The sequence below is a fragment of the Eucyclogobius newberryi genome, unplaced genomic scaffold, assembly GCF_026437365.1.
Source record: "Eucyclogobius newberryi isolate DKJ021-1_F unplaced genomic scaffold, fEucNew1.0.hap1 SCAF_10, whole genome shotgun sequence".
Taxonomy (NCBI): domain Eukaryota; kingdom Metazoa; phylum Chordata; class Actinopteri; order Gobiiformes; family Gobiidae; genus Eucyclogobius; species Eucyclogobius newberryi.
This window is the reverse complement of record NW_027315724.1, coordinates 14,022,322-14,037,935: the sequence shown is the minus strand read 5'-3', so window position 1 is coordinate 14,037,935 and position 15,614 is coordinate 14,022,322. Positions and strand designations below refer to the sequence as shown.

At 43.9% G+C, this 15,614-nt stretch overlaps 1 protein-coding gene across 1 annotated transcript; it reads left to right on the top strand.

The window, feature by feature from the left end:
- Window positions 1–523: 523 nt before the first annotated feature.
- spaca6 (sperm acrosome associated 6) lies at window positions 524–14,081 on the top strand. The gene is made up of 2 exons (XM_072459107.1): window positions 524–560; window positions 13,180–14,081. Exons 1-2 carry the CDS (start codon window positions 524–526, stop codon window positions 14,079–14,081), a joined length of 939 nt encoding a protein of 312 aa, XP_072315208.1.
- The last annotated feature ends 1,533 nt before the right edge of the window (window positions 14,082–15,614 follow it).

Sequence of the window (15,614 nt, the reverse complement as noted above, 5' to 3'; positions counted from 1 at the left end):
CATTGGAGGAAATTGAAGGTGACACAACTCTTAGAAATGGCTCGCTTCCCAGCAAAGGAAGGCAATTAAGGTTAAGAAAGTCTGGATGGAAAGAAGGTTAGTTTCAGATGCTGAAAGAAACATGGTTAGAGGAGTTATCACAGGCATCCCTATGATGGTGACTGTGGATGAAATAAAGAAGAATATAACTGGAGGTAGGGTGGAGGATGCAAGGCAATTGAAAACAACCCAGTTTGGAGAAAGATGTCAGCCTGGCAGTAATGTTGAAAATTGATGGACAAAAGTCTGCCAAGTGAAGTGTTTATTGGATTCATGAGCTGTAAAGTAAGGCCATATGTTCCACCACCCCTATGTTGCGTACCAGCGCTTTGGCCATGTAGCCACAGTTTGCAAGGGGAAGCAAATGTGTGGTAAATGTGCAAGACATCACGAGTATGGGGAATGTGACGAAGGAGCAAAACTGAAATGCTGTAACTGTGGGAAAGGACATAGCTCTGCCTACAGGGGATGTGAAGTTAGCAAAATGGCTGCTGAGGTGCAGAAAGTTAAAGTATCTCAAGGTAAGTAGTTACAGTAAGAGATGCCAGGGATGCTCACAGCCAGAGCAAAGTGAGAGTATCCAGCGTTGCTCACTGCCAGTGTGAAGCTCCCAAGTGTGAAGCCTCCAAATGTGAAGGTTCCAAGATTACTGAGAATACCTTGGTTGTGGATAGGAAGGATTTTGTTCTGTTTATAGTGGATGTTATTAACTGTGCTGCTCAAACTTAATAGAGAACTTAAAAGATAATTTCTAAAGCTGCAAGAAAGTGTCATATTTTCCGGACTATAAGTCTCACCAAAGTATAAGTCACACCGGAGTATAAGTCACACCAGCCAAAAAATTCATAATAGAGAAGAGGTAACATTTAACAACAAGTCGCACTGGAGTATAAGTCACATTTTTGGGGGAAATTTCCATCGATCCATCCGTTTTCTACTGCTTGTTCCCTTTCGGGGTCGTGGGGGACTGGAGCCTATCCCAGTGACTTTGGGGTACATCCTGGACAGTGGCCAACTCGTCGCAGGGCCAACACATAGACATAGACATTACAGACAGCCATTCATTCTCACATTCATTTACTAGGGCCAATTTAGAGTCACCAATTTTGCCTAACACATGCATGTCTTTGGACGGTGGGAGGAAGCCAGAGAACCCGGAGAGAACCCACGGTAACACGGGGAGAACATGCAGACTCCACCCAGAGAGATCATGTGATGTTGGTCTGGTCCGGGAATCAAACCCATGATCTCCTTCTTGGGATGCAAGAGCGCTAACCGCCTTTGCCACCGTGCACCCTTTTTTTTGGGGGGGGAGGAATTTATTTGATAAAATCCAAGACCAAGAACAGATATTTCATCTTGAAATGCAATTTAAGATAATAACTGCATACGTACACATATTCACCATGTCCTCTAATCTAACACACAGACAACTGTCGTAAGTGTTTGGTATGTTAACGTAACATATTAACAGTTATTCAGATGACTATAGCATAAAGAACATGCTATCAAGTTTACCAAAGCATCAGTATTACCCCAAATCACTAAATCCATTGAATTCTGTGTCACTTCTAAACAACTCCCCAAACTACGGAGGTAGAGGAAGTGCCGCTTAGAGCCTAGAACTCCCTCGTGCGGTTGTCAGTGTGAAAATCCATCCATCCATTTTCTTCCGCTGTATCCGGGGCCGGGTCACGGGGGCAGCACTCTAAGTAGGGACTCCCAGACTTCCTCCTCCCCAGAGGAGGAAGTCTTCCAACTCCTCTGAGGGGATCCTGAGGCGTTCCCAGGCCAGCCGAGAGACATAGTCCCTCCAGTGTGTCCTGGGTCTTCCTCGGGGCCTCTTCTCGGTGGGACAAGCCCGAAACACCTCCCCAGTGAGGTGCCCAGGAGGCAACCGGAACGGAGCCACCTCAGCTGACTCCTCTTGACGTGGAGGAGCAGCGGCTCTACTCCGAGCTCCCCATGTGGCCGAGCTCCTCACCCTATCTCTAAGGGAGCGCCCAGCGACCCGGCGGAGAAAACTCCTTTCGACCACTTGTATCCGTGATCTTGTCCTTTCGGTCATTACTCAAAGCTCATGACCATAGGTGAGGGTAGGAACGTAGATTGACCGGTAAATTGAGACTCAGCTCCTTTTTTACCACTGATGCAGCGACCGCATCACTGTAGCCGCTGCACCGATCCGCCTGTCAATCTCACGCTCCATCCTTCCCTCACTCGTGAACAAGACCCCGAGATACTTGAACTCCTCCACTTGGGGCAAGGACTCCCCACCCACCTGAAGAGGGTAAGCCACCTTTCTCCGGTTGAGAACCATGGCCTCGGATTTAGAGGTGCTGATTCTCATCCCAGTCGCTTCACACTCAGCTGCAAACCGTCCCAGTGCATGCTGCAGGTCCGGGTTTGATGGAGCCATCAGAACAACCTCGTCTGCAAAGAGCAGAGATGAGATCCTTTGGTCCCCAAACCTGACATCCTCCGACCCTTGACTGCGCCTAGACATTCTGTCCATAAAAACTATGAACAGAACCGGTGACAAAGGGCAGTCCAACATGCACTGGGAACAGGTCTGACTTACTACCAGAATGCGAACAAAGCTTGTACTCCGGTCATACAGGGACCAGACAGCCCTGAGCAAAGGGCCCCGGACCCCGTACTCCCGGAGCACCCCCCAAAGGACACCCCGAGGGACATGGTCGCACGCCTTCTCCAGATCCACAAAGCACATGTGGACTGGTTGGGCACACTCCCATGAGCCCTCGAGCACCCGATGGAGAGTATAGAGCTCGTTCAGTGTTCCACGACCGGGACGAAAACCACTCTGCTCCTCCTGAATCCGAGGTTCGAGTATCGGTCGGATTCTCCTCTCCAGTACCTTGGAATAGACCTTACCGTGGAGGCTGAGGAGTGTGAGCCCTCTGTATTTGGAACACACCTTCCGGTCCACCTTCCCTGGGGAAGCCTGTTTGAGCGTCCCTTGAACAGAGGGAACAGTGTCAAAATAACAAATATTTTCACAAATAAGTCGCTGGAATATAGGTCGCACCCTGACCAAATCTATGAAAAAAGGTGCGCCTTATAGTCCGTAAAATACGGTACTTTGGAACAAAAGAGCTTAATTGGGCAGAAATAGAAAACATGCTAGGAGTCAGAGTAAAAAAATTAAGTGTGTTGCAATGAAATGCTATTGGCCAAGAATTTAAGCATTTTGTTTCTACTTTACAAGATAAACCTCATGTTATTTGTTCTTAGACAATGTTACAACCTTGAGGGGATTTTATAATTCAAGGATATACAGGTGTAAGGAATGGCAGGGAGCAGAGGTGGAGGTGTAGCTTTGTTTATTCAAAATGGCCTTAATTACATTGTTGCCAATGTGAGTAAAACTCTAGAAGCTATGGCTATTAGAATTTGGTTTAGTAATGATATTGTCATTGTAGTAAACTTTTATAACCCGTGTGATGAGCTAACACTAAATAATTTGAATTGTATTGGCAAGGATGTATTGGCAACCATTTGGTGTGGAGATTTTAATGCACACAGTACTTTGTGGGGCGGTAAAAGTACATATACAAATGGGTTGGTGGTCATAGAGATTTGGTTTGTCTGAATGATGGGCGAGGAACCCTGTACAATATTGTTCACAATATGTTAAGTGCAACAGATCTTACGCTTATGTCCAAGGAAATAGCAGGCATCAACAGTTGGAAAGTTTTTAATAGTTTGTCGTTTGGAAGCGATCTCTATCCCATACACACTGAAGTTAAATTGAAAGCTTTGTGGAAAGCAATGTGGACAGAGGGACAAAGATCCAAAAGTGGAAGTTGCAGAAAAGTGCAAATTGGGAGGCTTTCCAAAGGGAAACTGATACAAGTTTCAAAATGTGGCCCTCGGTGAAAAAGGTTTGGACATCCCTGAAATAATGCAATAGTCTCATCACACAGGCAGCAAAAAACACGATCCCAAAAAGTAAAGGTGATGGCCATAAGAAACGTGTGCCATGGTGGAATTAATCATCTGATAAAGCTATTGGAAATAAGGCATTTAAGATGATAAAGGATCACCACACTATGGATACCCTCAATGAAATTTCCCCATGTGGGACAATAAAGGAATATCTTATCTTATCTTATCTTACTGAATACAAGAAAGCTCATGCAGTTGTGAAGAACTGTAAGGACAGCCAAAGGAACCTATTGGAGGTAGTACTGTTCCAAAATTTGAAGAGGAACATGACTTGGTGGTGTCTGGGGGATGATTAAGCGCACGAGTGGAGTTAAGCACAATAATTATATGCCATTTCTAATAAAGTTGTAAATGGTCACAAAAGTACTAGCGAGATTGGGAGGTTAAAGGTGGGCTGCAAAGTCATTTGTAATTGTTCTTTCAAGTCCTCGTTGGCCGTTAGTATCCAGGTCTTAATATGTTCAGATACTATTGATAAAAAAGTAAACTATTATTTAAAACTAGAAAATCTGCAATGGCTGAAGCCATCGCTGGAGTGTCTGCGTCTCTCCCTCTACCCCCATCTCCCCCTCCCTCTACCCCCCTCTACCCCTCTCTCTCCCCCCCTCTCCCTCCCTCCCCCTCTCTCTCTCTCTCTCTCTTAGACTTTATTCTTTAGGCTTTATTCTTGTAGTCTCACTCCATTTGTGTAGTTCCTCCTCTTTATTTTCCTGCCTCTGGACGGGCGAAGAATAAAGTCTCTTTATTTATAATCACGAATAAACGTGATTATTTTTACATAATCACGTTCAGTATACAATTATATAATTAGAGTATATATATTGCATCGATGTATATAAAACACAAGATAATCTTACCTGTTGTTGACAGAGATCCCAAACTACTAAAGAATAAAGCCTAAAGAATACCGCTCCCCCTCTCCCTCCCTCCCTCTCTCTCACTCCCTCCCTCCCTGAATAAAGCCTAAAGAATAAAGTCTACCTCTCTCCCTCACCCTCCCCCCCTCTCTCTCTCTCTCTCTCTCGCTCTCGCTCGACTGGCTCCGTCACAAAATTCTAAAGAATAAAGCCTAAAGAATAAAGTCTAAAGAATTCCACACTCAATGCCCAATTCATTTAAATGGGGAAAAAATACTTTTGAAAATTCGACAATTCTGCAAAAAGTACAAGTTGTTCAAATGTCAAAAGTAATAGCACACGTACTACACGTGAAATACAAGAACATATAGTGCCTGCGTGACATCACGCAGGCACTCTGCTGCCGTCTTTTTGCCTTCACCTAACCCTGAAATGTGACGTTACACCGGAACATTGCCTAGCCAACACTGAGATTATTTGCACTGAAGTGGACAGCGAGAGTGACCAAAATACAAATGAATCCTCGTCAAGTGAGCGGATTTCAACGGATGACGAACAGCATCCAGTTGAAGAACAGGTCCAGCAGCTGTTGCCTCATATATTTGAGCCTGACGCCTCGTCGGAGAATGATGAGACGAGAATGAGACGGCGACTGGACATCGACAGACTTTCTGAATGATGCATGTTAGACTGGAATATTTCCCGTGAAATTATGTGAAATACAATGATGACGTGGCTCCTTACTGTAGTAGTCTAAAACTGCGAATTACTAGTCCGATAGTAGCATTATCTAAAGTGCAGTGTGTGAGAGGCAGAAATATTCAATATATTACGAAAAAAATACAAAGAGCAATAGAACAGGGTGAACAGTGGACCCTGAAGTGGGGATGTAAGCTGTCTGTTCATAAATCTCTAGTGATTTGTGTTTATAATCGACATAAGGACGTCTCTCTTAAATCATATGGGCAAGTTTTTGAACAGGTCAGGGAAGTGAGATTCTTTGGAGTAATCTTTGATGAAAACTCAAATGACGACAAAACATTGATAAGGTTGGAAATAAATGCAAAAAACTTGAATCATTTGCTACCTTGTTTATCTGGCCTAGACTGGGGAGCAGGAGGTCGCTTCTGAATTTTTACAGGGCTATTATGAGAGTAACTATTGATTATAGCTGTATTGTTTACATGTCTTCAGCTAAAACTTGATGTAGAACAAGCCCAGGACTAGCATTACTGTTGTAAGGCTTTTAAGACTTCCCCTGGCTCTGCAATGCAGGTTGGATTGGAAGAAATGCCATTGCGGACCAGGAGGTTAAAGCTGATCTTAGCTTATTGAATAAATGTGCAAGGACACATAAAGTGCAGAACATTTTTAAAGAATGTTTGGAACATCATGAGGCTGACTATTGTTGTTTTAGCTGGGTAGGAAATGCATTATCCCAACTTGCTGGATTGAGTGATCTTAACTTGAACCCTTCAGTGGGTTTGTCAACTATAGCTCCTTGGAAGTTTCTTCCCGGTCCTGTTGATATTAGTTTACATCACAAATTAAAGGAAAAACTAAAAAGGCACTGCAGTTCATTGTTCAAGAGCTCATTGATATGCATTCTGATGATGTGTTTATTTATACCGATGGATCTAAAGATCCTGAGAGTGGACGAACAGGCACTGTTTTTTCATACTTAAACTTGAGATAGCGGTTAAGAAGAAGTTAACGTCCCATCTTTCTTCACCTCAGGATAGACAGGATATTCTATATAGCATCTTCTATTTGACACGCTCCCTGTCTAGGAAAGAGGTAAAGGTCTCTTTCATTTGGGTTCCTGCCCATGTTGGGGTGGATGGTAATGAAATGGCTGCTTTGCTGGATAATATATCCGTAAAAACTGCCATCAATTGATGTGATGGTTGAAATAACTCAACTTGAAATCAACCCTATTATTGAGAGTCATATGTTTAAACCTGGGCAGGATTATTGGAATCGTTGTGATACTGGACGGCATCTGTATCAGATACAAAGTAGTGTTGGTCTATGCAGATCCATGGGCAGGAAAGCGGGAAGAGAGAGCTAAACCCGGTCTACACTGGTCTACACCGTATACCGGCCTGGCATCTGTTTATAAGAGTTCTTCTATTAAGAGTGTTTTTTAAACTTCTTATAAGTTATCTGTCCTTTTCCCTTGTATCTACTGCGTTGTAACACCGAAATGTCCCCATGTGTGGACAATAAAGGCTATCTTATCTTTTCTTTTGTTGTTTGTGTTGCACTGAATCACCTGCAAATTCTGTTTATCGACAAATGGCAATGAACCCTATTCTGATTCTGAATCTTTGATTCTATTCAGGGCCTTTTGTAATCCAAGTATTTCCATTTTAATATAGTTACTTCTAATTCTGATTCAAGTCCAGTTCACATCAATAACAACACTCCTCTTGAGTCTTTAGTGACAGCTGTAGGGGGAGGTGCTGTCAGTGTGACAGGGGGAAGGCCTTATCCCAATGAGATGCAAATGAGCCCCCCCTGTGACTCTGGGCTCAGTTAGGTGAGAATCTTTAGAGGCAGTTTTCTCAGTGAAAGGTTTTGAGAGTTGTATACATTCAAATGACCACAACTTACTCAAATATGATCAGATGTGCATGAGTGAGACACCATTGAACAGCTTTGAATTCCCACTTTCAGAATCCGTGAATAACTCAAAATGTCTCCGGGTAGACTTGTAACTGGTTTAGCCGCGGTCAGTCACATATACCAAAACTTCAAACACATGGCAACTCAATGCATCACTGCTTGAAGACCCCAACTTTACAACCCTCATAAGGCGAGAGTGGGCATTCTTTCTGGAGATGAACGACTCTCCAAAAACCTCTCCTTCACTACTATGGGAAACTTTGAAAGCCGTAATCAGAGGTAAAATCATTTCATACTCATCACACAAGAAAAAACAGCAACAGCAACTGGAAAACACATTGGAACAAAACATTTAACAAATGAAATATCCCAGCACCCCAGTGAACCAAAAGAAAAACACAACTTGACGATATCATTCAGAAAAAAAATCACAATTCCAAATTCAACAGTATTATTCAACAATAGTAAATATTTGGCAAACCTACTCCAACACAAAAAAGAAAAAAAATTCATCCCATCCATTTTGGACTCTGCAGGAAACATTAATCAAGACCCACAGGATATAAACAAAATTTTTCAGAATTTTTACATCAAACTCTTTTTCCCCCACTCACCAACCAACACAGCTGGAAATAGACGCCTTCTTAGACAATGTGACTTTACCCAAATTAACTAAAGAACAAACAGACATTCTAGACGCACCTCTTAGCCTCAATGAACTCACCAATGCACTCAATAAAATTCCGGGCAACAAATCACCCGGGCCAGATGGACTCCCAGCCGAATTCTACAGACACTTTTGGGACATATTAGCACCACTATTCAACAGAGTAACTATAGAAATTAAAACCTCTTCCACCATACCCACACATATGAATGCAGCAGCCATGACTTTACTGTTGAAACCAAACAAAGATCTATCTCTTCCCTCTAGCTACCAACCTCTCTCACTATTGAATACTGACTTGAAAATTATCACCAAAGCACTAGCGAAACAGTATATATAATAATCATTCATCCAGATCAGACAGCTTTCATAAAAAAATAAACACGCCACAGATAATGTCCGCAGACTGTTCAACCTATTAAACATATCACAATAAACACAACAGAAAACCAGTATAATTTCACTTGATGATACTGGCCGGCATCTCTATCAAATACAGGGTAGTGTTGGTCCATGCAGAGGAGGAAAGGGCCTTTGCTCACATGAGGATCGGTCATACTGGACTCAATTGGTCACTGAGTAGGATAGGCAAACATCCGACCGGTCTGTATAATCACTGTCAAGTCCCAGAGACTGTCGCGCACGTGCTGATTGCGGCCTATGAAAGCGAATGGACCGGGTTGGCCTTGTGGTTTCAGAATAATAGGCAGGAATTCAATCTGCAGAATATTCTTACATTCCAGTCACAGGGTTTGTGTAGGGCTTTAGCTGCTTACTTTTATAACACAGAGTTGGTAGACGTTTATAGAGTTGGGGTGTGTTGAGGGACGTGCTGAGGATGAGGAGGAAGAGGATGATCTAATGTTGTTGTTGTTGTTGTTGTTTTATGGCGGTTGGCATCCAAGTGTTGCATTACCGCCAGACTTTATTCCTCAGACTTTGTCGTAGTCCTCAGACTCTGTCGTAGTCCGTAAAAGTACTAATGTGCTTGGAATTTGTGGGCTTGCAAATCCTGTGCTTTGAACTCATGGGCTTTGAAACACCAAAGGAGTAGAATGAGAACTGAAGAATGGAGTCTATTGGATAAAGTCTAAGGAATAAAGTCTGGCGGTAATGTAACACTTGGACTGGCAACAACACTAAACGTCTGGGTGGAAAGGACATTCTTGTGTCTGATGCTGAAAGAAACACGGTCAGAGGAGTTATCGTAGGTGTCCCTACGGCGACGTCTGTGGATGAAGTTAAGGAGAATTTGACTGGAGTTACGGTGGTGGACGCTAGGCGTTTGAAGGTGACCCGGTTTGGGGTAAGATGTGACAGCTTGTCGGTAATGGTAACACTTGAAGGGAGGTGCCTACCTAGTAAGGTGTTCATTGGGTACATGTGCTATAGCGTCAGGCCATATGTTCCGCCGCCCCTGCGTTGCTTTAAGTGCCAGCGCTTTGGGCATATTGCAGCGGTCTGTAGAGGGAAGCAAAGATGTGGTAAATGTGCAGGAGATCATGAGTATGGGAAGTGTGACGTGGGTGCAAAACTGAAGTGCTGTAACTGTGGGGAAGAACATAGCTCTGCCTACGGGGGATGCAGGTTTAGCAAAAGAGCTGCTGAGGTGCAGAAAATAAAGGTCTCTCAAGATATATCCTATGCAGATGCAGTCAAGAAAGTTTCAAGTAACGAGTTTAGAGTAAATACAGAGAGAGGAGCCAGCGCTGCTCCCAGCCAGGGCGAAATGAGAAAGGCCAGCATGGCTCCCAAGAAGTGTGAAGGTTTCAAGAGTGGAGGTCCCAAGTGTGCAGGTTCCAGAATTAATGAGAATACCCTGGTTGTGGATAGAGAGGATTTTGTACTCTTTATGGTGGATGTTGTAAACTGTGCTGCTCAGACTCAAAGCAGAACTGAAAGGATCAGGATCATTGCTAAAGCTGCAGGGAGATTCCTTGGAACAAAGGAGCTTGATTGGGCAGATATAGAAAACAGGCTAAAGGCGCTAAATGGGAGTCGGAGTGATGGGGGTCTGCTTTTGGGGAGTCAGAGTGATCAGAGTGACGAGATGGGGGTGGGGGTGGTCTCCTGTCCTCGTCCAGTCTCGTAGACGCACGGCTACCAAGCAGCGACATCAGTGGAAATATTAAGTCTCCCTGGAATAAAGCCGGTTGGTCTCTGAAACAACAACAACTATTCTAGTCACAAAGACATATCATGACCTCATGGGCTTTGTAACACCAAAGCAATGGAAGGAGTACTTTTACGGACTACGACAGAGTCTGAGGACTACGACAAAGTCTGAGGAATAAAGTCTGGCGGTAATGCAACACTTGGATGCCAACCGCCATAAAACAACAACAACAACAACACTTACCACCAGAAAGATGTGTTGAATGGCATCTTCTGTCTGATGCTCTCCCTGTCCAGGAAGGATGTGAGGGTTTCCTTCATTTGGGTCCCTGCGCATGTGGGGGTGGATGGTAACGAAATGGCTGATACACTGGCCAAACGTTCCCTTAGGCGGCCATCAATTGAAGTGGCGGTTGAGTTAAGCAAATCTGAAATCAAGCCCGTTATCAAGAGTCATGTGGTTGGCCTTTGGCAGGAATTTTGGAGACACTGTGTTACTGGACGGCATCTCTATCACATACAGGGTAGTGTGGGTCCTTGCGGGTCTATGGGCAGGAACGCGTGGGAGGAAAGGGCCTTCGCCCGCATGAGGATTGGCCATACTGGACTCAATTGGTCACTGAGTAGGATAGGCAAACATCCGACCGGTCTGTGTGGTCACTGTCGGGTGCCGGAGACTGTCGAGCATGTGCTGATTTGCTGTGAGGCTTATGATAGAGAAAGGGCCGGGTTGGCCTTGTGGTTTCGGAATAATGGGCGGGAGTTCAATCTGCGGAATGTTCTGGCGATCCAGTCACAGGGTTTGTGTCAGGCTGTGGTTGCTTACTTATGTAGCACAGGGCTGGGTAAACGTTTATAGAGGTGGGGGGTGTTGGAGACTGAGCCGAGGATGAGGAGCAAGAGGATGTCCTAACGCGCTTTGACTTCATGGGCCTAGGAACGCCAAAGTGATGGAAGAAGGACTTCTAAAGGATAAAACGACAAAGACGTCCCATGACCTCATGGGCTTTGTAAAACAACAAAGACGTCCCATGACCTCATGGGCTTTGTATTTCCAAAGCACCGAGCGTCAGAGAGGGAGAGGAAGATGAAGAGGAGTCTCCCTGGAATAAAGCCGGTTGGTCTCTGAAACAACAACTATTCTAGTCACAAAGACATATCATGACCTCATGGGCTTTGTAACACCAAAGCAATGGAAGGAGTACTTTTACGGACTACGACAGAGTCTGAGGAGTACGAAAAGTCTGAGGAATAAAGTCTGGCGGTAATGCAACACTCGGATGCCAACCGCCATAAAACAACAACAACAACAACAACAACAGTCTAAGGAATAAAGTCTGGCGGTAATGCAACACTCGGATGCCAACCGCCATAAAACAACAACAACAACAACAACAGCCGCCATAAAACACCGCAATGGAAGGAGTACTTTTAAGGACTACGACAGAGTCTGAGGAATAAAGTCTGGCGGTAATGCAACACTTGGATGCCAACTGCCATAAAACAACAACAACAACAACAACAACAACAACACTTGGACTGGAAGAACAACTTTTAGGGAGGAGTACTTTTACGGACTACGACAGAGTCTGAGGACTACGAAACGTCTGATGAATAAAGTCTGGCGGTAATGCAACACTCGGATGCCAACCGCCATAAAACAACAACAACAACAACAACAACAACGGACCACGACAGAGTCTGAGGACTACGAAAAGTCTGAGGAATAAAGTCTGGCGGTAATGCAACACTCGGATGCCAACCGCCATAAAACAACAACAACAACAACAACAACAACAACAACAACAACTTTTAGGACTACGACAAAGTCTGGGGAATAAAGTCTGGCGGTAATGCGACACTCGGCTGTCGACTCCCATAAAACAATAACAACAGCAACAACAACAGTCTAAGGAATAAAGTCTGGCGGTAATGCAACACTCGGATGCCAACCGCCATAAAACAACAACAACAACAACAACAACAACTTGGATACCAACCGCCATAGAGCTGCTGAGGTGCCGAAAATTAAGGTCTCTCAAGGTATATCCTATGCGGATGGAGTCAAGAAAGTTTCAAGTAACGAGGTTATAGTAAATACAGAGAGAGGAGCCAGCGCTGCTCCCAGCCAGAGCGAAGTGAGAGAAGCCAGCGTTGCTCCCAAGAAGTGTGAAGGTTCCAGGTGTGGAGGCTCCAGAATTGGTGAGGATACCTTGCTTGTGGATAGGGAGGATTTTGTACTCTTTATGGTGGATGTTGCAAACTGTGCTGCTCAAACTAAAAGCAGAACTGAAAGGATCAGGATCATTGCTAAAGCTGCAGGAAGATTCCTTGGAACAAAAGAGCTTGAATGGGCAGAAATAGAAAACCGTCTAAAAGCGCTAAGTGGGAGTCGGAGTGACGCAGGTCTACTTTTGGGGAATCAGAGTGGTCAGAGTGAAGAACTGGAGGTGGGGGTGGTCCCCTGTCCTCGCCCAGTCTCGTAGATACACGGCTGCCAAGCAACGACATCAGTGGATATATCAAAGCCTAAAGAATGAAGCCTAACATCAAAGAAGGAGAGGAAGATGAAGAAGCGTCAACCCTGGAATAAAGCTGGTCAGACTCTGAAAAATGAAGACTATGACAAAGTCTGAGGGGAAGAAGAACTTCTGTAGGATACAATAACAAAGACATTTCATGATCTCTTGGGCTTTGTCGAAGCACTGGAAGTCAAATCACTGGAAGAACTGTTAGGACTACGACACAGTCTAAGGAATAAAGTCTGGCGGTAATGCAACACTTGGATGTCAACCGCCATAAAACAACAACAACATAAAACAACAACAACAATCTTGTCGGTCGGCGGCAAGCTGCCATTAAAAGAAACAACAAGAAGAACAAAAATGTCTCCGTCTGTTTTAGGATCGGTGGTGTGCATTAGTTTGCTGTTTGGCTACACTCTGAGCTGCTTTGACTGCTTTATTGATAAAAAGTTAAGAGACGTCCTCTGCGAGAAGTATGTGATTGAGAAAAATGGAATAAATAGTCCTCCGGAATGCTACAGACTTGTGAAGAAGATTTTCAGAAACCAGAGTTTGCTTCAGGCGGCTAGAGTCTCTAAAGACTATCATACGGCTCTGGGGGAAAAACTGATTCAACTGATCAAGCCGATCAGTTTATTCGTTTCTAAAAATTGGACTAATGACTCTGTGTATGATCAGATATTGAGAACAGCGGCAGACAGGTTTGTTGTAGAAGTCTCAAACCTCCCTAGAGTGGCATGCTACCCCCCATGTGGTTCCCAGGGTGATGGCTTTGCGTACGATTGCGCTAAGTGCAGTTATGAGTCATGTGACTTTGACCTTGACTGCCCAGTTATTGAAATTAAGGTAATCGAGAGAAGCAGGATCCGCATGCCGTGCAAAGTGCCGTTTGACTTGCCCAATGAATTCATGGCTGTGTGGAGGTTTGCAGAAATATTTAATACTAGAGAGTTGGAGAAGTTCACAGAGGTGACCGCTGGAGTAGACATGGTCTTTTCCATCCCCTCCACAACTTCACAAAACCAGGGCACGTACCAATGTGAGATCTTTTCAAATGGCCTCTCCATCGTCAGACTCTACTATTACGTATCAGTGATCCCCATGGGTGAGATCGGCCACACGGAGCTGCAGGAGATATTTGAACTGTCTACATTTGGGTCGTTAAACTCCTCACTCGACCCGTCCAGCCAAGGTCCCTCTGCAGTAGTGCTCATCGCCTGTGTCAGTGCTGTACTGCTAGTGCTGCTGCTCACCCTGGTTGTACTGGATATTAAAATGTGATATGTGATCTGTGTAATGCAGTGGAGAACCTTGAGTTTTAAAGCTTGAATGGATGTGTTGGTTCTAATTACTGAGAATAACAAGACAAGATTATGGTCGTTAAAATAAAAGTATTTATTCCCTACGATTACAAAACTAACAGATTAAAAACGCATGTCCTGTCCCTCACAAGTTCCCATCAGACGTCTGCTCCTCATCTGGGGGCCTCTCACACACAGGACAAAGAATTTGAATATTCATAAGAAGGTGGATCTTCTCTGGCACCTCTTGGTACTAGGCTGTACCTTCCACTTCCTAATATGGTCGTGAGATGCGACCCTTGACCCAGACAGAGAAGCTGGTAGGGGGAGCAGAGACAGACCAAGCAGATAGAGCAAGAATGTGCAGTGTGTGTGCGTGTGCGTGTGTGTGTGTGTGTCCAGTCTGCAATAACACTGAAAGGTATATTAATGCATTACAATATTAAATGCTTATTAATTCCTACAGATGCCAGAAAAATGCAAGTAGTCTTAATCAAGTAGTAAACAAGGATGCCCCAACTATAAGCTCGCACGCGCCACTGCAAGATGTTCCTGTTTGGTTCTTCAAGAACCATTATTTCATGAGAAGTGTTGATTGGACAGATTAGTTTAACCCTTCGGGGTCCGGAGCTTTTTTGGCCGTTTTTGGGTGCCTTCAATTTTGCCCTGATATACTACATTAAGAAATGTTTACCAGACCAATGTTGGGTATATTTTTTCAGCACAACCTAACCTATATGATTAGTTAGTTCGTTTTTCACTTTGACATACTATTTCAACATACTGGACCTAAACACACACAGAAAACACAAAGTCCGTCTAGAAAAATTATGTTTTTTTCATTGTAAAACCCTCAAACATGCTCAACCAATCATTTAAAAAGGTTCTAACTGAACCACAAGGTGCAAATATGAATATATAAAAGTATTCTTGTGATATATACAAGCAGTAAACAACTATTTACAATAAAAAGTAGGTAAATCCTCAGGCGTTTTTCTATTTGTGTTAGTTCTCAAAACGACCAAAATGACATCGAGAGCCACATCACAGGCCTTGCACTTCCATGGAGTGATGTTCAGAAGGAACTCTAAACCAGGTCCAACCCAGGTCCAACCCAGGACTAAACCAGGTCTAAACCAGGACTAAACCAGGTCTAAACCAGGTCTAAACCAGGTCTAAACCAGGTCTAAACCAGGACTAAACCAGGACTAAACCAGGTCTGAATCAGGTCTAAACCAGGTCTAAACCAGAACTAAACCAGGTCTAAACCAAGTCCAAACCAGGACTAAACCAGTACTAAACCAGGTCTAAACCAAGTCTAAACTTGATCAACATGAAGTGTTGAACTTGCCTTGCCTTCAATGTGTATGTAAATCCTGATTGGGTAAGGATTCAAAATTGGATATGAAGATGAAATCTGACACATAGTTTCAGCATTAAACTAATAAAATAATTGCTGCCTACTGTTGTATATGGGCTGTGGAAATAATATACATAATATTGAAAAAAAAAA

Excerpts from the sequence above, each read along its gene's own strand:
- spaca6 (XM_072459107.1), top strand. The coding sequence starts at position 524 with ATGGCTGCTGAGGTGCAGAAAGTTAAAGTATCTCAAG. Across the intron at positions 561-13,179 it reads GAAAGTTAAAGTATCTCAAG|GATCGGTGGTGTGCATTAGT; the intron begins GTAAGTAGTTAC and ends CGTCTGTTTTAG.